The 26928-nt window shown below is 39.9% G+C and overlaps 2 protein-coding genes across 6 annotated transcripts in view; one reads left to right on the forward strand and one right to left on the reverse strand.

Moving 5' to 3' along the window:
• On the forward strand, positions 1–25597 carry cables2a (Cdk5 and Abl enzyme substrate 2a). 2 transcript variants are annotated; one of them, XM_057830244.1, is made up of 9 exons: positions 1–774; positions 7472–7564; positions 8587–8664; positions 8815–8911; positions 12283–12451; positions 12516–12613; positions 12694–12800; positions 21024–21228; positions 21301–25597. In XM_057830244.1, the coding sequence occupies exons 1-9, from the start codon at positions 221–223 to the stop codon at positions 21439–21441; spliced, it is 1542 nt and encodes a 513-aa protein (XP_057686227.1). In that variant the 5' UTR covers positions 1–220; the 3' UTR covers positions 21442–25597. The 2 variants fall into 2 exon arrangements, with proteins under 2 accessions (XP_057686227.1, XP_057686228.1); XM_057830245.1 differs by lacking the exon at positions 8587–8664 and having other exon boundaries at positions 4–774.
• Positions 23915–26928, reverse strand: part of adrm1 (ADRM1 26S proteasome ubiquitin receptor) — a 17089-nt gene continuing 14075 nt past the window's right edge. For all 4 annotated transcript variants that reach the window (XM_057830268.1, XM_057830266.1, XM_057830265.1 and 1 more), the window contains exons 8-10: positions 25948–26105; positions 25764–25866; positions 23915–24103 (exon numbers count right to left, since the gene is read on the reverse strand). In XM_057830268.1, coding sequence (XP_057686251.1) covers positions 24000–24103; positions 25764–25866; positions 25948–26105 — 365 coding nt within the window. In that variant the 3' untranslated portion in view covers positions 23915–23999. The remainder of the gene's footprint in view (positions 24104–25763; positions 25867–25947; positions 26106–26928) is intronic.

The following is a 26928-nucleotide window of genomic DNA, read 5'->3' on the forward strand; positions in this document are numbered from 1 at the left end:
AAATATTTTATGTATATTTGTAATATTTTTAGGTCTGCGGTTAAATTACGGCATCGCTGACGTTCATGAAAATCTATGCCATTTGAAAATTGAGCAACTTACACACTATCTATTTCGAAGTGCTTTATGCTCATTGAATGGCACCGATGCAAAATGGCCGACAAGTGAAACCGACCGTCCCCTTTGGCTCAAAGCGCGCATATTCCATCTTGCGTTATATATGGGATATCTATTTTACCTTTCCATTACTGCTGCGGCCATTCACACATCACAAAGTAGAATGGCGACAGCTTTATGCGGTCTTCAGTCTATCGCCAGCAGCAGCAGTGTCGGCAGTAAAGCGGCCAAAACACACCGAGAACTGCGAAGGAAAGCCAGGGACGCCAAAAGGAGACAGGCGGCGGTGTTGTTTCTCAGCAATATCTCACTCGACGGACGGCCTCTGTGTAGCTTGAACCCCGACAATGACACTCGAAAAGCAGCAGAGGAGCCGCCACGGTCTCCGCATACAGAGAACCAAAGACCGGCGTCTCAGGTGGCGGAGTCCGCTCCGTCGGCGGGTAGTTCTTCGTCAAGTTTCCCCGCGATCTTCAGTCCTTCGGTCAAGTCTTCCGGGGCCAACGAAGTGTTCCTGGAGGGTGGCTTTACAGCCGAGAGCCCGGACACCCAGCTGTCCCCCTTGACCGTTTGCCAACAGCCTAGCATCTGCCGAGGTCGCTCAGCCCCCGCGGTGAGCCCTCTACCCACCGGCTCGGCTCAGGATTCTCGACCCAGGTTCGTGCCTTCCTCACTTTTGCCAAATGTACCTGCCACTGTCTTGTGGCCTTCTGACTGCGGCGCTAAATATATTCAGGGTTTACAAAATACAAGTACTGTAAAGAAAACGTCATATAAAGATAATGATTCAACTTCACTAAAGCCTCGGATCGATTTCAATTTTTTGCTGTCTTTCCCCCTCAGTCTTTTTGTACTCCAAACAGTTTGAAAAATAATCAATTTATCATTAACCAAAGATTGAATTAGGGGGAAAAAAATGCTCTCATTTCTTTAAGTAAAGTTCCTGAAAGTCTTGTGGATTTTTACAACCAGTGAATCATGTCAACACTTTTGTTTGAAGTCTGAAACTTGGTTTTCTGTGTATATGCGATGACCGATATAACGACGGTAGTAGGAGTGTGACAAAATATCGAAATGATGATATATCGTGATACTTTGTATCCCAAAAGGTTATCGATATGCTCCTGTCAAGAATCCAGATATGATTTTAAAAAGGTGTCGATTAAAAAAAAAAAAAAAGGCTGCCATTGGCGGTGCTCGACGCCCAATCCATTTAGACTGGAAACGTTCGTTCATTCAAAACCAGAGCATTCACAGTCATTCAGTCCGATTTTCGGGGCATTTGCAGGTCACTTGCTGTTCATTTTAGTGCATTTACAGGTCATTTCCTGTTGAGTTTGAGTCACTGCCTATTCATTTGGGTGATTCCCAGGTCACTTCCTGTTCTGTAACTCAAAATAAAAAGCAAGTGACCAATAAAATACCCCAAAATCAACAGGAAGTAACTGAAAATCAACAGGTAAATGACCTTAAATGGCCCAAAATTACTCATTGCCTGGCATTGGCTGCCACTGACGGCCATTGACATTCAATCCGTTTGAAGTGGGAGGGATGGCAGTGAATGAACGAATGTTCATTTGCTGCCACTCCCCCCCCCCCCCCCCCCCCCAGTTCAAATGGATTGGACGACTACTAGTGATAAACTCATTCCAATTCACAACAGAAGCTTGTTTTTCCTGTTTAGTAGTTTTTTGTAGAATATCCTAGAATGATTTCCTGACCAATGTATCGATAATCGTTGTATCTCTATATCGTCAGATCATCGTTATCGTGAGCTTTGTATCACAAATCGTATTGTATCGTGAGGTACCAAGAGGTTCTCGCTCCTAGATCATGTTAGAGTAACCAGCCCATTACAGTGGGGCAAATAAGTATTTAGTCAACCACCAATTGTGCAAGTTCTCCTACTTGAAAAGATAAGAGATTCCTGTAATTGTCAACATGGGTAAATAAAGCTCAACCATGAGCGACAGAATATGGGGAAAAAAACAAAATCACGTTGTTTGATTTTTAAAGAATTTATTTCCAAATTAGAGTGGAAAATACGTATTTGGTCACCTACAAACAAGCAAGATTTCTGGCTGTCAAAGAGGTCTAGCTTCTAACGCGGTCTAAGGAGGCTCCACTTGTTACCTGTATTAATGGCACCTGTTTTAACTCGTTATCGGTATAAAAGACACCTGTCCACAAACTCAGTCAGTCACAAAATGGAAGCGATACAAGACCACTGATAATCTCCCTCGATCTGGGGCTCCATGCAAGATCTCACGCCGTGGCATCAAAATGATAACAAGAATGGTGAGCAAAAATCACACGGGGGGGACCTAGTGAATGACCTACAGGGAGCTGGGACCAGAGTAACAAAGGCTACTATCAGTAACACAATGCGTCGCCAGGGACTCATCCTGCACTGCCAGACGTGTCCCCCTGCTGAAGAAAGTATACGTCCTGGCTCGTCTGCGGTTCGCTAGAGAGCATTTGAATGATCCAGAAGAGGACTGGGAGAATGTGTTATGGTCAGATGAAACCAAAATAGAACTTTTTGGTAGAAACACAGGTTCTCGTGTTTGGAGGAGAAAGAATACTGAATTGCATCCGAAGAACACCATACCCACTGTGAAGCATGGGGGTGGAAACATCATGCTTTGGGGCTGTTTTTCTGCAAAGGGACCAGGACGACTGAACTGTGTAAAGGAAAGAATGAATGGGGCCATATATTGAAAGATTTTCAGTGAAAATCTCCTTCCATCAGCAAGGGCATTGAAGATGAGACGTGGCTTGGTCTTTCAGCATGACAATGATCCCAAACACACAGCCAGGGCAACAAAGGAGTGGCTTCGTAAGAAACATTTCAAGGTCCTGGAGTGGCCTAGCCAGTCTCCAGATCTCAACCCCATAGAAAATCTGTGGAGGGATGTTTTACGAAATTTTTACGAAATTTCGGGGCCACACTTTTATGAAAGAAATTTCGTTTCAGGTTCGCAGTGAGTCAGTAACAGGCACACTTTTGCGAAATAGACAATGTTTATTGATTATAAATTGCAAATGAAACTTTGGTAGAAAAAGGAAGAAAACAAACAAAGAACAAAGCAAACACAACAATAACGCTAGATATAGATTGTCACTTCCAAGATCCCCGCGCTACACACACTTTTGTGAACGCTAGATATAGATTGTCACTTCTAGATCCCCGCGCTGCTGTTACAAGATATTCCTTTGAGAATAGCAATCAAAACCCTTACCGTTTGATAAGCGGGCGGAGAGTCGACACCCCCGGCATAGTCTACAAAGGAATACAGGCCAGGCAACCGCAGGAACATCATTGGCCCCAACGACTCTAGCTACTCTAAAGACTCTAACGCGGCCCGAAAATGTCCGGCTATTTATTGGCGCATGTCACGTGGGAACAGAGGTGGACACACTGCCTGTAATCTTATTGGTTCACTTGTTGTATGAATCTCGTGTCCAAATATGATTGGTTTACTTTAATACATAGCCTAAAGGCACTCTCTAAGGCTCTTCATTGTCTAAGGCAGTTGTTGTAATATATGTGAACTCGCTGTACTCCCAACTTTTATACATAGCCCAAAGGCACTTTGTTATATATATGTCTATTTAATAATGATGGAACCAGTGCGGGTCACAAAAAGGTCACAGGTGTTTTTCTCCATACAAGGGAGTTGAAAGTCCGTGTTGCCCAACGACAGCCCCAAAACATCACTGCTCTAGAGGAGATCTGCATGGAGGAATGGGCCAAAATACCAGCACAGTGTGAGAAAAGCTTGTGAAGAGTTACAGAAAACGTTTGGCCTCCGTTATTGCCAACAAAGGATACATAAAGTTTTGAAATGAACTTTTGGTATTGACCAAATACTTTTTTTCCACCATGATTTGCAAATAAATTCTTTAAAAATCAAACAATGTGATTTTCTGTTTTTTTTTTTTCCACATTGTCCCTCATGGTTGATGTTTACCCATGTTGACAATTACAGGCCTCTCTAATATTTTCAAGTGGGAGAACTTTCACAATTAGTGGTTGACTAAATACTTATTTGCCCCACTGTATGTCAACAAAGTCACGTGCAGATATGTTTTCAAATGCAGGGTTTTTTTACTAGGAGAACAGTGGACCCTGAATTAAAATTTTAGGGACACAAGCAGAAGATTCAGTGGCGCACACTGTTAATCAACATGCTAAGTTTTCCTCAAATTTTCACGGTTTAATCAATAAATACTTTCATAAAAAATGCATAAAACTACAAACTTTTGAATCTATATTTTATTCTCTATGAATTCTGACATCAACGAGTATACTACTTAGAAATTAGGTTAACATGGCAATTTTGTTCTATTTCTGTCACTGTCACTTGGCACTACAACCAGTCAGCAACAGATTTAATGATCGACAAATCACCTGCGAAGACACTGGCCAACCCGGAAATTGACATCCACACTTTGTCAACATGGAGGAGCTTATCATTATAGCAGTGTGTGACCAGCACATATGTTATGATACCTCTGGGCATGATTTTCGGACAGACATAAATAATCATTTCCAGACGTACAGTAAATAAAAATGCAGCAGTATGAAAAGTTGTTGGCGCTCAGAAAAGACCGGAAATTTTAAAATGCCCTCCAAATTCATAGCTAATCAGAGACTAGCAATGACGCACAGGCAGAGGGCCGTGCATGTCGCCCCACCTATATTTTAGCTTTCAGTACAACGGCGATTACTTTGCTCATCACCTCCCGTGTGTCCCGCTCCACACATCGCTCACCTCCACCTTCTTTTTCTCCTGTTGTATTTTCCCTTGCCCAACCAGCTCATTACATAACTGCCAACTAATTGATTTAACTGAAGGAGTTTGTCAGCAGCAGCATCAACAACGACAAAACCTGCAATGTTACTGGTCGCGTGTGTGCGACTAGATGAAAAAAAAAAAAAAAAACTTGTATTGACTTTAATTTTTTGTGTGAATGCGCAGTCTGGGGGCCTGAAATGTTTTCAAATTGAAAACAATGAAATAAAAGTTTATTATTACTTCTACTTAGGCCTGTCGCGATAACAAATTTTAGTGTGCGATAATTTATCTCATAAATTATTGCGATATGCGATATTATTGCGCCCTCACCCCCCCAATTTTTAATTAAAAAAAAAAAATTACAATAACACAGTGAGAATACAGTATATATTAATAGATCAAGTACACCCATTTAAACGTGATAAATGTTTACTCTTAAATTCAAAAATACTTTTTAAGAAATCACAACTAAAAACAATAGACCCTACCTCTTTTAAGTAAAAGACAACAATATTAATACCGCACAGAAACACAGAATAAATAAAATGTCTTTTTCAAGGAAATAAATTAAATTGCACTTTATAACTTAAGCATTTAAGCAAATGAAAACTTTTCCCCTCATAGCTTCTGCTATGGCGTTCCATGTGTGATATTCTGATTGTATGTTTTCCGAGGCACCCTGAACGCCATGGTAATGTTGTTTTATTCATGTGACGAGAGAGAGAGAGCGAGAGAGAGACACACACGCACACACACACACACACAGCCTGCCGACTGCCGAGAGCCACAGGTTGAGGAAGTGTTCTTAGCGCCGTGTATTAATAAAAAACAAAGTTGTCAGCACGTCGTGTGTTTGATATCATTGCCAGAAAAACACAAATAATAGGACATCATACAGCTTCCTTTATAATGTTGTCCTTATAATGATGATCTGCTGCATCATAAATCACTTTGTGACTTTCCACCTCCATGATGGAGCGTTCTTTGTCTATGTTTGTTGGTTAAACCGTGAATAAGCAACTGGGCTGTTGACTCCAGACCCGGCTCCGCCCATTTTGACGGATGCGTCTCCGGCAAAAATGGAAAATAGCCTAAACCACAGGTGTCAAACCAATTCCAGAAAGGGCCAAGTGAAGTGGGTGCAGGTTTTTTTTGGGGGGGGGACTTTGTTTTTATTTAACACTCAAGACATTAGAACACAAAACAATCCTTGACAACGTCATTAGTATTATACAGAATGTATATATACATAGGGACAAACAAACAAATCAGACCTGGTAAATGAAAAGCGGACACATTTGCACACGGCTCATTATTAACACAAAAACCGCAAGTTCTGGGTTTCTCTTCAAGAAGATAAGTATTCTACAATAGGCCTCCATCTTTTCTGGAAACTCAAATACCTCATTTGTAGCCTGGCAGTTATAGCCATTTCATACACCTCCCTCAGTTTATGTCTCCACTGCACCACCGTTGGGGGCTGTGGATTTCTTCATTTAATCGTCACCATTTTCCTGGCCACCATTAACAGTATGTGTAGGAGATACTTTTGTTCACTAGTGTGGACCTCTTCATGGGTTAAATCCAGGATAATCTGTTTTGGGGTAAATTCCCAGACAACACCCAGGATTCTGTCAGTTACTTCCTTCACACCCCTCCAAAAAGCATTCAACTTTGGGCAGTCCCAAAATATATGAGTATGGTCACCAATCAACCCACAGTCCCTCCAGCACTTTGTTACATTTGGGTCATTTACAAATTTAGAGACAGCCAGGGGAGTCCTAAAGAACCTTGTTTTTGTCTTCCAATCAAACTCTTTCCATGTGTTGCTATTAATACCTTTATGGCAACCAGTACACATTTTTCCCCATTCTGATTCCTTGATTATAACATTCATCTCAATCTCCCATTTGTTTTTTATATAAAACGTATTATCTACTATATCCATCAATAGATTTCTATATAGATGAGAGACATGTTTGTGGGTGCAGGTTTGCATTCCAACCAATGAAGAGGGCACCTTTTCACCAGTCAGATCTTTTACATGTGTAATCAGTTAAACTTTGTCAGGTGCTGCTTGTTTCAGTAGGATTTTCATTGGTTAAACTCTCTGCACGGTATCGGTTGGAACAAAATCCAGCACTCACTTGGCCTTTTCTGGAATCTGTTTGACACCTGTGGCCTAAACCATCTGGCGGGCTCCGGCATGGTGGAGATGGTCCGCAGTCAATCTGGCAAACTGACGCCGGTATACGTTGAACAATAGGATATAATGGGAATGGATTGGCTGCGACGCTATTTTTTGCCAGACCCGGAACGAAGATGCATTTTGCGCAGTTGGTTACAAGGAAGCCGAATATTTAACAGCACGCATGTGCACGCATGTGCACGCGAGGCGATAAATCGCAGCGGAAAAATTACCGCCTTCATTTTTACTTACCGTGCGATAAATGGAATTATTGCATATAGCGACAGGCTTACTTCTACTACTACTTGAATACTATCCTATATTGCCTTCTGTTGATGTCTAACCAATGTGGATGATCTGACAGGTTGCGGAACGTGTCTGGTTCTCCTGGACCTAAGGTGCCAAAGAAGGTCCACTTCATCAAGAGTATGAGACAGTATGATACAAGGGGATGCAGGTAAGTTGCTCACATTTCCATACAATACAGAGCCGGAATGTTGAAGCATCACACCATTTCACCTCCTATTCATATTGTGTGTTTTTCTTGTCGGTGCATATCTGTGACCTTAAGACGTATTTGTGTTGTTGGTCATTGTTGAGGGAATGCTGCTGGGCAGGTTTTGCCACAATCAAGAAAGCTCTTTATTAACTTGATGTGATATTTTCTCGTCTGACAGACTTCCTTTGGCTGAAGGGGCACTTTGAATTTTGAGATAAACGCTGTAGCGGTAGGCTTTTGATGTGTTGAGTTCATTTTTCTAAACAAAGCCGCTTGTAATGGTGGTATGTTTAGGATTTCTGCTTTGGAATGGGAGTGCTGGCAAATAATCTTGTTTCATTGCCATTGACGGCGATAGATGTCAAATTCATTTTATTTGGTAGGGGCTTGCATCCCGTCCAGTGAAAATAGATTGGACGTCTATCGTCGTCAATGGAAGCCAAGGAGTTGGTCGTTTATAAGTTCCCAAACTATTTTCTATTACAAAAAGCTTGCAATTCAACAGGGGTATGTTAACTGGTTGTCTTTTGTATAAGTGGCAACTTGTTGTTTAGGGGGTTGAATAGACCTTCTGTCATTGAATGGAAAATGATTCATTGTTCTAGGTCTCAGTAAAAATCAATAGACCGATAAATTAACCTACATTTTTAAATTCAATAAAACTGAGGAATTGCACGCGGCACACCTGACGTTCCAATGACTGGTTCGATGGAAGCTGTGCAGCAAACTGAATCGGGCCTAAAATTTTTTCATCCTCGGCTGGATTCTCGTCAACGGAACTGAAATGGATCCCCGCAAGTCTTAGTGATCTAATAGTCATATCGCACATTCCTCGATGATTCTCGTCAATCATTGTTCACGTAATCGCCTCTCGTCACGTGTATCTGGACCGAGCGATAGACTTGGCAAAGTGCGACAGACAGCAGCTCGTAGACTGACGCGGCCATCTGTTGTGTGCCTGTACTTGCTGTGCCCTGCAGGATCATGCTGATTTGTGCCAGGCGGTCGCTATACGCTGCTTTCTCAGTGCTGCCCTATGGAGACATTGCTCAGCTCAGGTACACAGGAAAGAACACCGACCCACCCCCGCCATCGTCATTTTTCCGCGCCCGCCGCTGCCTCGTTTCCGTTCGTCGTCGCTCACGCGCTGGGGAAACGTGTGCTGCCCGCAGGGGGAGGCAATGACACATGTTAATTTCTGTAAACAGCGACAGCAAGCTGGAAATGCAGAGAAGGCAGTCTTCCGTAGTGGTGGCTGACCTGCTTCCATCGCTGGAAGGCGTGGAGCCGGATGCGTTCGACAAAGTAAGTCAAGTGAACGTGTTGAGAGATGGCTTGATGTGTCGTTGAAGTGGAATATCTTTGGAATGGCACACCACAAAGAATTCTGATTAAAAAAAAAACAAACAAAAAAAACAAAAAAAACAGCTAACAACATAGCTAATAAATAGATAAATACGACATCTATCACCATCAATGATACTGAAACATGATAAATCACTGCCAACCCTCTCAGTTCAATTAGATTGGACGACAGTCAGTGAAGTTCAAGCATTTTACTCTTAACAGAATGCACTTTGATGAGCGTGTTTTGTGGTAGTTAGCAAAAGTATTGTGCAATAAATGTGACAAGTATGTGTGACAATATCTCGATACAGCGATATATCGCGATATTTTGCAACCCGATCGGTTATCGATATGCTCCCGCCAAGTATCGATACTTTTATTTAACATATTGGCCATACAATGGAGTATGGATGCTGTCAACTGCTCAATGTTTGTTGAGCAATTCCTTGGCGGTCCACTAGGGGCGCTCGGGAGTGGCGGTGAGGGTAAAGTGCGCACAAGTCGTCTAGAGAAGAAGAAATGTAGCTCCAAGTGGGTTGAAAAAATAAAAAAGCTCCGTGAGAACGGTGGAGGAAAAAATGAGCAAAATATTGCTACAAATCACACATGGGGACACACTTTAGATTTTACACCAACAAGAAAGGAAGTAAGGTGAACAAGGACTTTGCTGTATGCAAGAATTGTCTTAGAAAAATAAGTTTCACTTGTAGCTGGTGACGTAGTGGACACAGGAGTTTGTGAGCTTAGCTTTCATCACTTGAGGTAAGAAAGTTTTGCAATGTAATTGACTTTTTAATTTACATGTATTATTTTGATGACATTTGGTGTTGAATGATATAAAATAAACCAGGACCCTAAACTGGATGAAAATGAATATCGAACAAGCCCACATGAATTTACCGATTTATTTGATATTATTTGAGAACCACTTTCCATCTAGTTTACTACACAAACTGTTATTACTGTCATTTTGATACAATAAGCTATAAAAATGGTTTGAATAGGTTCCAAAATATATAAAGTGATGTGCATGATAATTAATGTTGCTTACATATTAAAAATAGGTAATTATTGCATTTTTAATTTCTATACATTCAATTCATTTTTTTTTTAAATTCGATACTTCCAACACAAAAAAAGAAAATCAGGATTTTAACTCAAAAGCTATGAAGTAGCTAATATTTTTTGTTTTATTTTGTTGTTTTTAAGGTGAGGAAGACTGTGACTGAGCAAGTCTGGCATCTTAAATGCTGAAGCAGATAGTGGAAGTGCTCAAACCAAGCAAATAAGGTCATATACGAAGAAAAGACCCACCAATTTTATCATTGCCCCACTCCAAGCTCAACTGCTGACACCTATGGCACTTTTTATATATTTATTTTTTTAAAAAGATTTAAAACTTTAAAGAAATTAAGGGTGCCATTCATCATGATCTTTCCAAGCGATATCAGTGGTTGTGGTTTGTTTCCTCTATATGTGCAGGTGCACAATTTGCAGTAGATTTATATTTTACAGCAATGTTGCACAGAAAAGGTGTCACTGTTTAATAAATGACTTAAACAGTATTTTTTTCTATTTTTAAATATCTTTTTTTTCCCCCCGTTTCAACAGTTGTATCGTAGAATGTCATGTATCCAATTTCTGACCAATATATCGAAAATCGCTGCATCGTGATATCGTGAGATAATCGTTATCGTGAGCCTTGTATCGCGAATCGTATCGTATCGTGAGGTGCCCTGAGGTTCCCACTCCTAAGTATAAGTTAGATCGTGGAAATATTACAACGCTCATACACTCACAGCATTTGTTCAACACATTGAGTACGTGATAAGGCTTGTAAACATATCCCTAAATGTTACTTTAGTCACCTCTTAGAATGAACCCACTGTTCAGACAATAGAAGTGTCTCCTTAGCAAATAATAGCAGCATCAAAGAAAGTGTTATCATGTTTATTACTATTGAACCATTTTTTTACTGGTGAAAGAAGCATGTCTTTTCTTTCATTTGACAGATTTGCTGCATATGAAATAACAACACAGTAGTCTGTGTTTTGAAAATCAAAGACCTCTGAAATATTTGGCGCTGTTTTTGGAAGGTGGCTTCTTCTAGTCAAGGAACAGTCTTACTGTTTACTTTCTAGTAGGCTGCTACTGTCAGCACACCCAAATATGGGAGGCGGAAAACGCAGACAAGGCTGAAAAAGCAGTTTCTGCTCTTTCACCCCTCTTTAAAATACTGTATTTTAAGCCAAAATAACTGTTGTGTTTGATGGAACAATATGTCTATATGCTGCCATAGGAGATTCATGGCGCAATAAGCCCCGAACTATTTTTAATTTGTCAGTTTTACCCTGGATACCCCTGTTTACAAACGTCGCACAATCGCTTTTGTTTCAACCTAGCCATAAAAAGAAGGTAACTAAGCGGCATGGAAAATGAATGAATGAATGAATAATCATATTTATTATTCGAAATGTCTATCATTTTTAGCTTAGAATCATTACTTGATGTCTAATATTTAGTTAAAAAAAAAAAAAAACGACTAAAATATTATTCACTCGCATATTTTAAACTTTTAAACAAATTACGTCACAATGGAAAAAATGGCGTCTGTAAAAAAGTCACGGATATCTACCTCATAACTATCGCCTAATTGTATTTTTTTCATTACTGTCGCATTTCCCCCGGTATTTTAGATGATAAATAATCGAGCCAAACAAAGAAAAATTTGAGGGAAAAAAAACATTTAAAAGGGTAAACATATGAAAATAAAAATCTCGATTGCCCCCTGATGTCTGCGATTTCTGCGTCGCACCCCTTGTTATATTACCATGTTTGACCCATAAAATCCCCAAACAAATCCAGCTGTGGCCATTCACAGCTGTGTCTTGACACTCGGTGATACATGGTACATGGAGTTTTTGGATCGAAAAGAGCTAAGTACGCCATAATATCTCGTTAAAATCATGGCGTCTTTAATTATGCTCTCGCGTGCTCTCACCTCCAGTTAGGGTTTTGCTATTTAAAATTGTATTTTACTTTTTAAATATCTTCCTGTTCAAAATGTTTCTTATCCCAGAAAATTGAGATTTTAAGCTTTCCAATGATGTATCACACGTGCATATCGGACAATTTTGAAATTTGGCCAAATTGGGGTTCTCAGAGCGGAACTTCAAGTCACCTGAGTTTTTTCCGCCGGGAACATTGGCACGAACTTTCACGCTCAACAACTGCAGTGTGGAATTGGCCTGCGAGTGCTGACATGAAAGTGTCAAAAGATAGAATGTTAATTTTGGGATCATTTCATTTTCAACCTTCTTCCTGCGTAGATGGTGTCATATGCGCAATTCCTGTATCCGACCAACGCCTTGGTGAGACAGAGGAGCGGCAGCGCGCCGGAAAACTGCTCGGCTCACACCCCTCCCATGCGTTTCCGTGGCAACGGGCCGAGGACCTTTACCCCCGCTCGCCTAAATAGCGTCCCGGCACAAGAACCATGTATGACCACCGAGCATTTGCATTTCTAAAGGATTGAGGTTTATTGTCTTGCTTTTCATGTCAGATACGGAAGAAATGTCAGAGTATGACCCCAACCTGCTCAGCGATCCTCAGTGGCCCTGTGGGAGACACAAGCGGGTTCTGATATTCGCATCTTACGTGGTGGGTCCGACTCTCTTTAGGTTACACTAAGGCAAAGCAATTTAAACAGCTTGAGTGAATTTTTTTTTTTTTCTCCACAGACAACAGTCATCGAGTATGTGAAACCGTCCGACCTGAAGAAGGACATGAATGAGACCTTCAAAGAGAAGTTCCCTCACATCCTGCTGACGCTCAGTAAGATTAGAAGGTAGGACACGTAAAACCATGAATGTTAAGATCAAGCCTGTCGCAATATGCAGTAATTCCATTTATCGCACGGTAAATGAAAATGAAGGCGGTAATTTTCCCGCTGCGATTTATCGCTTCACGTGCGTGCATACGTGCGTGCGTGCGCATGCAGCAGATGTGCTGCGGACGCGCTGTTAAAAGTTTGGCTTCTTTGTTACCAATAGCGCAATATGCTGTGATGAGGATTCACTCTGTTTTATTGACTTCTGGGTATGTTCGTTTTACACATTTGAACCTAGCCTAAGGCTGCGTTCATACTACAGGTTTTTAATGCATGAATCTGATTTTTTCATGTTTTTCCCGACTCGAGTGAGGCATTAACTTGACGGCCTGAACATGACAAGTCGCATAGAAGTGGACCATTTCAAATCCGATCTGGGTCACTTTCGTAATGTGGCTGATGGTCTGAACTTTCAAGTCTCCCGAATCGGAATTGATGCAGCAATGACATTAGCAAAGCGAAAGCGGCAGGCTGGACGGGAGCGATGTAGCTGTGCATTAGCTTCTAGCTTGAACTCTGCTTTTATGCTCGAAGCGGGCTTGAACACGGTCATAAAAAAAATTAATGAAGAAAAGGATAAGCCTGAGAATTTTCGATTTTAATCCTATGCGCCGAATGAGCAATATACAAAAAAATTAATGAAGAAAAGGATAAGCCTGACAATTTTCGATTTTAATTCTATGCGCCGAATGAGCAATATTTCGGTATTGCTTACATGGCCAAGACGGGGCAAATTGACACACCCACATCATGTCACGCACACAAGTCAAGGCTTATGTGCGTGCGTGTATGCGTTCTATCAGTCCATATAAACTTTGAATAAAGGACTAAACGGGGATTATTAATGTCTGTTATTTGTGTCCTCTTTTTGGAAATCAAAATATGATCACCCTGGAATGACATACAGCTAGTAGAGGTGCGCGAAATCTCCGATTCTTGGATTATTCGCGATTCGGCCGTGGAAGATTCGAGAACGATTCACAAATATCCAAATTCCTATTATTGAATTATACCAGGTAAAGCGGAAGTAAAACACAGTCAGTGCGGTCTTTGGGACACAATGAGGAACGGACAGAGAGTAAATATCAGGTTCAACTCATGCCGCTAAATAAAAAAACAATCATACCTGACTGCGGCTGACAGCCGCTACAAACAACGCCCAGTTGCTAGTTGCTACAAACATACGGCTACAGTAGATATCATATATACAGTGGGGAGAACAAGTATTTGATACACTGCCAATGGGTTTTCCAATTGACTGTGTATAAAATACTTGTTCTCCCCACTGTATGTAGAAGTAGATTCAGAAAAACAGACGACGTCAGTGTTAGAACATGTATTATTGAACAGAGATGCGAAATGACAGACTTTCCGGCTTAAGTAAACAGCCGCCATCTTAAAGCAGTAAACCTCTCTAGAAGGCTCTGTTGTAGCGAACCTAATTAACCTTTTATCTAAAATACTCCTAAATTGGCAGAATCTTGTCTTGAATCTATCTTTAAATGATGAAATAGTTTTAAAACTTTGACAAAAGTAGACAAAAGGGAGATTATGGAATAACGGAAGCAATTTTAACAACTGTAACAGTTGATTCACAACATTAAATTAATTGAATGTAGTTTAAAGCTGCTGATACAGAATGGGGACTGGAGTTTTTTATTTACTGATATTTTTGTGCATTTGTCTACTGTTATATGTTAACTTGATACTGAAATAGTAGTTTGGTTTAGCCTGAGAGGATTTTTGAACAATTTTGGAACTAATGTACAAAACATTTATAAAAAAAAAATTTAAAAAGGAGAGGGGTGCATCAATAATCGTTTTTAATTGAATCGGAGCCTCTGAATCGTAATCATAATCGAATCGTTAGGTGCCCAAAGATTCCCAGCTCTAATAGCTAGCATGTGTAATTTTTTTTTATGCTTCTGTGCATGCGGTCACTTTGCTGAGCGCATTTCGGACTGCGAATTAGGGCGTATGCGTGATACTTGAAGGGCTCTAAGGACAAAGGCAGTCTTAACGGGCACGCCAAAAAAACAGACATGGCAAAAAATCGGAGTATTAACCTAGCCTTAGTGGAGCCACATTTTTGTTGCTGCTACTCAATCTATTGTTCTCTGTTGTTGTTGAAGTGCATTTGTTTGTGTTACTACAACTTTATACCTCTGTGCCTAAATGCTTAAGTTATTGAAGTGCAATTTTATCTTTCCTTGAAACAGACATTTTATTTATTCTGTGTTTCTGTGCGGTATTGATATTGTCTTTTACTTAAAAGAGGCATAGTTAATTGTTTTTAGTTGGGATTTCTTAAAAAGTATTTTTGAATTCAAGAGTAAACGTTTATTGCGTTTAAATGGGTGTACTTAATATTACTTAGAATTATTCATATATACTGTATTCTTACTGTGTTATTGTAAATTGGTTTAAAACATTTTTTTGGGGGGGAGCGCAATAATATCACATATCGCAATAATTTATGAGAGAATTTAACGCCCACCAAAATTTGTTATCGCGACAGGCCTACTTACAGTTAGCGATCACATACAGGTTGTGCCCAAAAAATTGACATCATTTTAAAAGTAAATTCCTTAATTAAAAATAAAAAATAAAAATTATTGAAGCTGGCTCAAGGAAACTTTCAGGTGTTTTCATCATGAAAATTTGAAAAAGAAATTCAAAGATGTGGAAAACTCTTTGAACATTTTCACAAGTTGTTAATATGTGCACAGCCTGTAATATGATTCGTCAAGTCGGTAGTCAAGTACTTGCCTCTTTCGATTTTTGGCACGAGGCTAAATTTGTTGGCTCGTTGGTGAAATTTTTTCAAATTCCGCATTGAAAACATGCAATACACTTAATGGCATTTCTCAACATGAAAAAACTATGAAATATATTAAGAGTGAGAACCTCTTGGTACCTCACGATACAATACGATTTGCAATACAGAGCTCACGATAACGATGATCTGACGATATGGCGATACAACGATTTTTGATACATTGGTCAGGAAATCATTCTAGGATATTTTACAAACAACTAATGAACAAAAAAACAAGTTTCTGCTGTGAATTGGAATGAGTTTATCACTTGTAAACATCCAATACATTTGAAGTGGGAAGGTGGCAGCGAATGTTCATTCACCGCCATCCCTCCCATTTCAAACAGATTAAACGTCGATGGCCGTCAGTGACAGCCAATGCCAGGCAATGAGGTATTTTTGGGCCATTTAAGGCCATTTACCAGTTGATTTTCAGTTATTTCCTGTTGATTTTGGGGCATTTTATGGGTCACTTCCTGTTTATTTTGAGTTACAGAACAGGAAGTGACCTGGGAATCACCCAAATGAATAGGCAGTGACTCAAACTCAACAGGAAATGACCTGTAAATGCACTAAAATGAACAGCAAGTGACCTGTAAATGCCCTGAAAATCGGACAGAATAACTGCAAATGCTCTGGTTTCGAATGAACCAACATTCCCACTCTAAATGATTGGCCGTAGAGCACCATCAATTCAGCCTTATATTTAACTGAGACACTATTATGGTGGTAGATTATGGTAATTAACTTGTTGGTTCCCTTTTTTAAATTTTTTTTTTTTTAAACAGTGACACCTTTTTAAAATGACATCTCGATTCTTGGCAGGAGCATATCGATAACCTTTTGGGATACAAATAGACATGTGCCGGTTACCGGTTTCACGGTTTACCGTGGTGTGAAAACGTCGCGGTTTCAAAACCACTAAAATTTTCCGTCATACCTTAGTACGGTATTCGCTATTTTTCATGTGCCAAAATGCAGCCGAAGTGGCTTGGTGCGGCAGCGCTCACCCTTCCCGACATAATTTTTATATAAATTTGCGTCTGATGGGGGGCCAACTTCACGGAGGTCCCTTCCCGTTTGTTGCCGTGAGTGTCAGTAACGCTATTCTGCTAGCAAACCCCAAAACCAACCCTCGAAACACAAGGCGTACTTTTCTTCAATTTATTGAGCTCTCAAATCGTGGTGAAATATACAAATGAATACATTTAAAACGTTATACAATTGTATTTTTCCACATGTGAGTAGGTTCAACAGGATAGCAGTAGCACCATGAAAAAGGTCGCCAAAAACAAAACATACATTTTCCTTTCAAATTCAATATACAAACTAACTAAAACTTACAAAGACGAATGTTAGCCTAGGCTAAGCTGGGAGAGCAGCTTGGTCGACGTTTTATGTCTCACAGCCGCTGAGTGAGAAACAAGCTTGAATGAAGGGGGGAGAAAAAAAAAGGATCGCGTCAAAGATCGCTAATTGCGAAAGGAGGTCTCACTCCTCACTTTTTGTTTTAGATGAAACCTTGAAACCTCAACAATATTTACATTTTAACTAACTTATAAAACTAACTTATACATTTTTAACTAACTTATTAACTTATGAATTCTTTGTTCTTTTTAACACAAAGGCATGACATGTAGATGAGAGTTGACACAGTGGCTGAAAATGGCGAAACCTCAGCTTCTCCCCCTCAAAAAATGTCATACAGTATATATTTTTAATTTTATTTAGAAGTGTTCTTACTTTTTTATAGCAATTATTTTGTTCTTGCTCTATTATTGAGCAACCTGAGCTCTGGCTGTGGGTATAGTCTAGGTTCTATTTATTTTAATTTTATATAAAATATTTGTTATTTTTTGTTAATTTATTTATTTTCACATTAATTTATTTTCACATTATATTCATGTTCCAATTTGCAAATATGTTCTGGAAAAAAAAAACCTGTTCAATGGAAAAAAGTTTTTTTTTTTTTTTTTTTTTTTTTAAACCCATACATCTCAAAATTTTGGAGCTATAATTGCAATACCGTGATACCGTGAAACCGCGGTATTTTTGCTCACGGTTATCGTACCGTCAAAATCTCATACCGGCACATGCCTAGATACAAAGTATCACGATATATCACATGTATTGTTACACCCCTAGTAATAATAATTGTAACGTTTTACATTGTTAAAATTTGAGGCTATTTAATCAAGAATTGCTAAAATGATTGGCCTGAGAAATGTTTTTTCTTATTCTGTTTGTCCCCTTAAACCCCATTCTGCCCAGCTTCGTTTACCTTCAATATACAGTGGGGCAAATAAGTATTTAGTCAACCACTAATTGAGCAAGTTCTCCCACTTGAAAATATTGGAGAGGCCTGTAATTGTCATCATGGGTAAACCTCAACCATGAGAGACAGAATGTGGGGGAAAAAACCCAGAAAATCACATCGTTTGATTTTCAAAGAATTTATTTTCAAAACATGGTGGAAAATAAGTATTTGGTCAATACCAAAAGTTCATCTCAATACTTTGTTATATACCCTTTGTTGGCAATAACGGAGGTGGGTATGGTGTTCTTCGGATGCAATTCAGTATTCTTTCTCCTCCAAACACGAGAACCTGTGTTTCTACCAAAAAGTAATTTGGTTTCAATTGACCGTAACACATTCTCTTAGTCCTCTTCTGGATCATCCAAATGCTCTGTAGCGAACTGCAGACGGGCCTGGACGTGTACTGGCTTCAGCAGGGCGACACGTCCGGCAGTGCAGGATTTGAGTGGTTGGGCCTGGCGGCGCATTGTGTTACTGATAGTAACCTTTGTTACTGTTGTCCCAGCTCTCTGTAGGTCATTCACTAGGTCCCTCCGTGTGGTTCTGGGATTTTTGCTCACCGTTCTTGTTATCATTTTGACGCCACGGGGTGAGATTTTGCATGGAGCCCCAGATCGAGGGAGATTATTAGTGGTCTTGTATGTCTCCCATTTTTTAACAATTGCTCCCACAGTTGATTTCTTTACACCAAGTGTTTTACCTATTGCAGATTCAGTTTTCCCAGCCTGGTGCAGGTCTACAATTTTGTCTCTGATGTTCTTCGGCAGCTCTTTGGTCTTGGCCATAGTGGAGTTTGGAGTGTGACTAAGTTTGTGGACAGGTGTCTTTTATACCGATAATGAGTTAAAGCAGGCGCCATTAATAAAGGTAACGAGGGGAGCCTCATTAGACCTCGTTAGAAGAAGTTAGACCTCTTTGACAGCCAGAAATCTTTCTTGTTTGTAGGTGACCAAATACTTATTTTCCACTCTAATTTGGAAATAAATTCTTTTAAAATCAAATAATGTGATTTTCTGTTTTTTTTTCTTCCAGATTCTGTCTCATGGTTGAGGTTTACCCATGTTGACAATTACAGGCCTCTCTAATCTTTTCAAGTAGGAGAACTTGCACAGTTGGTGGTTGACTAAATACTTATTTGCCCCACTGCAGAAGGTACAAATGTGTCGCCTTAAATCCTCTTCCGTCCAGCTATTTTTTTCTTTTTAAAAATCATATTTGCCCCACTGCAGAAGGTACAAATGTGTCCCCTTAAATCCTCTTTCGTCCAGCTATTTTTTTATTTTTAAAAATCCGATTGTACAAATCTCATCCGCTTCTATACGCAGAATATAGCATTGAAGTGCGTACGACCTGAGAAAAAAAGTCTTAAATAGGATTATTATGTGAATTAGAGTCATATTTTGAGACGATTCAACTATATACAACAATTTAGCAAAGCGTAGATGACGAGAAATTAGTCTTTTAATCTGCCGGTTAGCCATGCCTACCATTATAGGGCTCTAGCGTCCCCAGCAGGTGGATGACGTCAGCAGAGTGACGATTTCATCTGATTTTAGTATGCAGCCCATTGAGGAGGAATTATTCACAACGAGGAAAACGCGACGAAGAGAGCCGCAAAATGTCATTGTTTCAGTCTCTCTACTCCAATATTTTTACAGGATATTCTTTTTATCCAAGTATTTTTCCCCAATAGCTAAATAAATGGCTTGAGAAGGACCAGTCAGCCCGTCAAGGGGGAATTATTCAAAACGAGGAAAACGCAACGACAGACAGCTGCAAAATGTCCTTGTTTCTGTCTCTCTACTTCAATATTTTTACAGGATATCCTTTTTATTTGTCTGCAAATGCTAAATAAATGGCATGGTCATGACAAATAACAGTCTTGTGCTCAATGGAAGATGAAATAATAAAAATGCACTTATTCAGGACGACGTGGCAAAATTACTCCATAATGGTCAAAACTGTCGACTTCACCTTTACTGTCGCACCTCCCGAACGTTATTTTATGACACCTAAATCGGGCTTATGTCATTTCTCTTCCCCGGCTTTGGAGAATGTAAACAAACCAAGAGGCGTGACAGCTAGCCGACATGCTAACCCGAACCGAGTGATGTTTCAAAGTCTTCGAAGCGGAAAATCAAACATAACTAGCCCGGATCATTTGACGTGACGACTGGGTTGTCGATTGTCTTCGCCGATTGGCAAACCGCCCAGCGGGGAGCAATTTACAGCTCGTTCCCCGGAGGAGGGCGGCTGCAGTTGTTGTGCAGCTAATGTGCATGAGGAGAGCTTTTTACATGCCTATTAATGATCAAACGTAAGTAGTCCTTTATTTAAAGAAAGTTTGTAGTGTTTACTTTGTAATTGCTGTATTCGCGGCTATTTTTAACACAAAGTTGCCATTTCTGATCGGGTGGAAAATTTGACAGAACAACGGGCACACGAAGAGTGTAAAAGCAGAGTATAGTGCTCGCCCGGCCGGGAGATATGCGACAAGCTGCCGGTTGTCAGCCATAAAATGCAAGCCACCTCCGTATAAAAATGATCCCAGTATTTGACATAGTACAAAACACGATGTTTACTCACTTCCTCGTAAGTCCCATGGTCTCACAGTAGTAGGGCTTGTTTTGGCCAATATCCACTGGTGAATGGGAACCTTTTGAAACTCCAAAAAGGCGCACACACCTCTCCCTCATACAGCAAGATTTTTCTGCAGCCGTTTGGCTGGCGTGATGCGAAAAATAAACGTATTAATCCGCAAAATCGGCTGAATCCTTAGTCCTTCTCATACAACAGTACGGCTGAATAGTGAAGAGGACTCCTTCCTCCGTACACATCACAGTGCCCTCTTTCTCAACTCGAGACTGTTGCCGGAAGTCACTCATTTTCATGGCGCTGGATTATAAAAACTAAAGCTAGCGATCGCTTCCACACACATCCAAGCGGTCCATATCATTCAGGAGCATAAAATACCGGATGTATTATGCAATAAACATGTTTTTTCGTGTCACAGGCACTTTAAACCTTCCTTCTCCCTGTCTCCCAGCCTTAAGAGGGAGATGCGCGCAGTGAGCGAGGAATGCGGGCTGCAGCCGGTCAGCGTAGCGATGGCGTTTGTCTACTTTGAGAAGCTTGTTCTGCGGGGGCGCCTCAACAAGCCTAACAGGAAGTTGGTGGCGGCAACGTGCGTGCTGCTGGCCGCCAAGATCAGCAGCGACCTGAGGAAGCCCGAAGTTAAACAACTCATCGACGTACGTGTGTGACAAGCGAAAAAGCCAATTGCACACCTTCTCTGAACTCGTCATCTTGTTGTTGCCCATCAGAAACTGGAAGAGCGTTTCCGCATCAACAGGCGTGAGTTGCTTCCACTGGAGTTCCCCGTGATGGTCGCCTTGGAGATGGGACTCTACCTGCCCGACAGCAAGGTCATGCCACACTACCGACGACTCGTGCAACAGGGATAGATGTTTCGGTGCCTTTGATGGCTGCAGACAAAGTGGACGATCTAAAAGTAGATGATCAGTGAGTCATGCTCGCTGTCACACCGACTTCATTTTAACCCTTTGACTCCGCATTGAACCGTAGCTCGTGAAAAGTGTGTGGTGTTCAATGTATTTCATGGCAGCTCTGTGTAATGTTTATTACTGTGCACTGGATTGTATGTGTGTGCTTCACTGACTGTTTTAGTTCTCAGGAATTTGTGGCATCTTAGCTGTCACAAAGCGTGTTTGTGTTTTCAGATGTGAATGTGCAAACTTTTAAGTGCCTTCAGCGAGTTTAACTGTATTTCATTGTCATGTTGGTGCTGTGAATTCTCTAAATGTCTTAACTACTGAAAATGTTCTTGAATGTTGATGAAACAGTTTGTTTTGTATTGTGAAATTTGTGAATACGGTAAATAAATGTATGAATGCAGCTTTGTGGGGAGAATTTTTTTCTCTCGCGAAGTGCAAATTACTCCACCTGTACACTGCTGAACTTCACCTGTTACACAGATAAAGCATTGCATTTGCTTGCTATTGTTGGAGGCAGTCTTTCAGATCCTCCGCGTGTTCGTTTTCAATTCAGGTGAGACGGCTAGACTGGATTGCTAAATAAAAGACTGGAGGCAAGAGATTGTTACTGCGCATTTTTAATTTCAGAAATTTCTGGGTGCATTCGATGACAGAACAAAAGCTGTGTAGAGAAATGCATTCTGAACAGACAGCTCGGCGTTGCTTATATGCATAAGGAGGTGTGTCTTTTTGGTGATTAGGTCATGAGTCTTGCTTATTGGCAGTTAAAAGTCCATGATTATCTGAGGCAAAACTAATTGTCAGCGGTTTTCTGTGGAAAAACAACTCCATTTATGGACATGATCGCATTAGGCGGGATGCTTACTGACTTCACTATTCAATTTATTAAGTATTTCTTGATTGCTTGATCTGCTGGTTAAAACTTGGGGTACATGTGATTTTTCCTGTTTTCGCTGCCACAGTAAAAAAAAAAAAAAAAAAAAAAAGTTTAAATATTACATAATAGAAACAGTATGTTTTCCCAGCTTTGACTTCCTCATTCAGCAAAAGAAAAAGCAATACGTTGATTCAGGACAATGGTCTATCAAATACTTCCCCGAAAGTATTTTAATTTGGAATCCAGCGATCTGAACCTGATGTCAATTAGGAGTGTAACAGTACATCAATAGTTGAAGCAACAATGCAATCAAATTGATTGTAAAGCAAAAAACATTTTTTAGATATCCAGTTTAGTTAGAAAAGGTTTTCATTCAAATTTCAAAAATGTTTCAACACAATTGTCAAAATTGCTTTGTATTTTTTAATGTAGGCGAAATTTTCATAGCACACCAATATTAGCCAACTATCATATAGTTCTGATAATGGATAGTATTGTCATAAAATTTGATTTACACGTTACACCCTGTAATTCCATTCTTATGAATTAATATAACTTGCATCATAGTCTATGCTTGCATTAAAAACTTGACTTCCATTTTGGTGACCTTTAGCACTGAAAGAATTAAATTTACATATTATTTAAATGTTGCAGAAACTGACTACTACTTCATCAAACTTCATGTTTCTTTTGAAGCTTCTCTGTGTGTACCAGTGTTATTCTTAAAAAATTGTTCCTAAATTACTTTTTGGGAGAAGTAATTTGTAAGATAAGTTGGCAAAGTAACTGGTGTTTTCAATTTTTTTTTTTTCATTCATTCAAAAAAAAAAAAACAGGTCACACTATATGAAGTTCAAAGGGTTTTTGGCCCTAGCCCAATTCTTTAAACTTAACCAGACACAGAGGGACTGCAGATATAGCGATAACTACCGTAGATAGTAACCTTTGCTATGTTTGGAAGTTATTTAATGTTGTGAATCAACTGTTAAAGTTGTTAAAATTGCTCCAGTTATTGCATTAATTCCCTTCTACTTTCGACACGTGGAGGTGTTAAAACTGTTTCATCATTTGAAGATTCAAGATTTTGCCGATTTATAAGTAATTTATGTAAAAAGTTTCTTAGGTTCGCTAGGAAGGTTCCCTACAACAGAGCCTTCCTGAGACGTCTACTGCTTTAAGATGGCGGCTTTTTACTACGAGTGTCATTTCCCATCTATTTCTCTATACATGTGATATCAATCGTAGCATAATGTTTGCGTAGTTTGTAGGCTAGTCAGGTTTTATTGGAGCCACCATGATCATCGCGTTTGCAACAGCGTCACAACTCCATTTCCTCCTCCCCACTCTGCTTTCTCTGCGAATCCACCTCTCCCACTTTTCTCACGTCATTCAATCAACGTAGTAACACATAGTAACGCACACCTTTACATCCTCAGTAACGGTAAAGATGAGAAAAGTAGATTACTCATTAATGAAAAAAGTAACGCCGCTATTAACAACACTGGCGTGTACAATGTAAAAAGCAGAACAAGAAGAACACTGAAGTCATTGTAAGATCTTTATTATTCAAACGTAGTGATAGACAAACCTGTCAACTAAATAAACACATTCAGATCATTGACAGCTGTTTTTAGTCCAAGCTCATGTCCTCATCATCATCCTTTTTGTCTTTGGAGTCGCCGTCCTGATCAGACTTTGTGTCCGTCTCCATTGCCTTTGCGAAAGCCTCCAGGTCTGCACATAAGGTGCAAACAACAATTCTTAAAAATCGTCACGTTGTATTTGCTTGACAGATAAAGATGAATCGTTAACAAAAACGAGAAATGATTGAACCTTTTCAGGGAAAGTGGACAGCTATTCCAAAGTTGACACTTATTTTTAATCAATTAAAAACAATATTAGCAGTCATTTTTAATTATTAATCATTATTGTATTTTAATATGGCACATGGCGGAAAACACAGACAAGGCTGAAAAAGCAGTTTCTGATTTTTCAGCCCTCTTTAAAATAAACTGCTGTATTTTAAGCCAAAAGAACTGTTGTGTTTGATAGGACAATATGTCTATATGCTGCCATAGCAGATTCATGGCGCAATAAGCCCCCGAACTATTTTTAATTTGTCCGTTTTACCCTGGAAACCCCTGTTTACAGACGTCGTGCAACCGCTTTTGTTTCAACCTAGCCATAAAAAGAAGGTAAGTAATCTTATTATTGGAAATGTCTGTCATTTTTAGCTTAGAATCATTAATGTCTAATATTTACCGGTAGTTAAAAAAAAAAAGACTTTAAAAAATTATTCACTCGCATATTTTAAACTTTTAAACAAATTACGTCACAATGAAAAAATTAGCGTCTGTAAACAAAGTCATGGATATCTACCTCATGACGCGTAATTGTATTTTTTTCCTTACTGTTGCATTTTCCCCAATATGTTAGATGATAAATAATCGATCCAAACTAAGAAAAATTAAAAAAAAAAAAATTAAAGGGTAAATAAATGAAAATCTCCATTATTCCTTGATGTCTGCGATTTCTTCATCGCGACCCTTGTTATATTACTATGTTTCACCCATAAAATCCCCCAAAAATATCTTATAAATCTTATAAATAAATCGACACTCGGTGATACAGGTTACATGGAGTTTTTGGATCGAAAAGATGTAGGCACGCGATAATATCTCTTTAAAATCATGGCGTCGTTAATAATGCTCTTGCGTGCTCTCACCTCCAGTTAGGGTTTTGCTGTTATTTATTTATTTATTTTTTAATAGCCCCCTGTTCAAAAATTTCTCCCCCCAGAAAAATGATATTTTAAGCTTTCCAATGATGTATCACACATGTATATAGGACAATTCTGAGATTTGGCCATATTGGGGGTGTCAGACCGGAACTTCAAGTCACCTGAGTGTTTTCCGCCACATACATTTATAGATAAATACAATGTTAATAAAAACTAAAGGAAAATGAATAAATACAAATACACTGTTTATCGGCTCAAGCAGCACACCTAGGTTTATTTATTTTTTCATAGTATTCAACTCATTGCATGCCTTTTATGGCGAGAAGACATCCAATTCATTTAAACCGGGAAGACTGCCTGTGAATGCTTATTTTTTCACTGCCCGACTGGGAGGGGCGAGTGAACGACTCCCAGTCAAAATGGATTGGATCTCTAGCGCCATCAATGGTAGCCAATAAGTTAAATGAGTGCCCTACAAGGATTTCAAATGAGGGAAAAAAAGATCATCATTTTTGCATTAACTGGTTAAAGTGATGATATAGAACTTTTTTGAGTGTGTGTGTGTGTGGGGGGGGGGGGGGGTGGAACTTAAGTCAAAATGAACAACAAATGAAAAATAAAAAGGTACAGTGAGATGTGTGCAAAGCTACCAACCTCCATTGTTTGCAGCATCCACTGCCTCCGTAGGCAAGCCGAACTGGTTCATGAGTGGTCCCAGCTGCCCTGACGCTAGAGCGCTGCTGAACATGCTCATAGCCTGCGAACAAAGACGCACAAGTGGATATTTAAAAAAGCTCACTGGAACTGGAGAGGAGTTCGAATCCACGAAAAGCCTCGCCTGCTGGAACTGTGGTGAGCTGAGCGTGTTCTGGAGCTCGTCGGTGCTCTGCAGCAGGGACTCCCCGCTGGGCAGGAAAGGCATCAGCCTCTGCTGCACGTCTGGATTGGCCAGGATGGGTGCCATCACCTCCGGTGTCAGGGCGCTGGCCAGATCCACTGTTTGGGGGAAAAACAGGCTTTTAGTCAAGAAGGAAAAGGTATTTTCCGCGCCTTCGTCCACCATCGATTAATGGTAACGTTCACACTGCAGGAGTGTCGGATAGACGTCAGATTTTTATCCACATACAAATGAGCCGAGGACGAATTTATAAAAAAACGAAAAAAATCGCAATTGGACTATTCACGCAGCACAGAAATAAATCAAGTGGCACATAAGGGCAAAGAAATCGGAATCGACCTGCAGTGTGAACATAGGGTGACCATTACTTGGGTGTTTACACACCTCAGTAGCAGCCCAGCGTCAGTCTATGTAAATAGTAACGATGTCCACATCAACAAAAACAAATACACTGAGAGCATCATAACTCGTGGTGAACCGTAATGCTAAAGCCAAGCAACCTTTCACGCTTGGAAAACAACTCATTATGCCCGGGACCAAGGATATTTGCTGTAATGTTTTAGGAAAGGCCACTGTTAAAAAAGGTCGATTAAGCGTCTGGTGAGTTACATTTTCCCTGCACTTGACGTTCGTTTTTAGCCCAGTTGTGTTATCTTATATTTACTGTATTTTTCTGCCACACATTGCCGGTCCGTGGAAAAATAACGCTTACATCACACCGACCTGTGGTGCTAAAAAGGTTGGGGACCACTGCTCTAAGTAATTGGGCTGCCTCATGGCAACTCATCAGTTCTTCCCCTGTATGTGTCACGGTCTTTTTTTTTGTGTTCCTTGGGCAGGTTTAAACTGAGAAAGAATTCCTTGCTTTTATCCAACATACTTGGCCAGAAAAGGTTGATTTTCATGCATAATTTTTCCATT

The sequence above is a fragment of the Corythoichthys intestinalis genome, chromosome 2 (assembly GCF_030265065.1).
Source record: "Corythoichthys intestinalis isolate RoL2023-P3 chromosome 2, ASM3026506v1, whole genome shotgun sequence".
NCBI lineage: Eukaryota > Metazoa > Chordata > Actinopteri > Syngnathiformes > Syngnathidae > Corythoichthys > Corythoichthys intestinalis.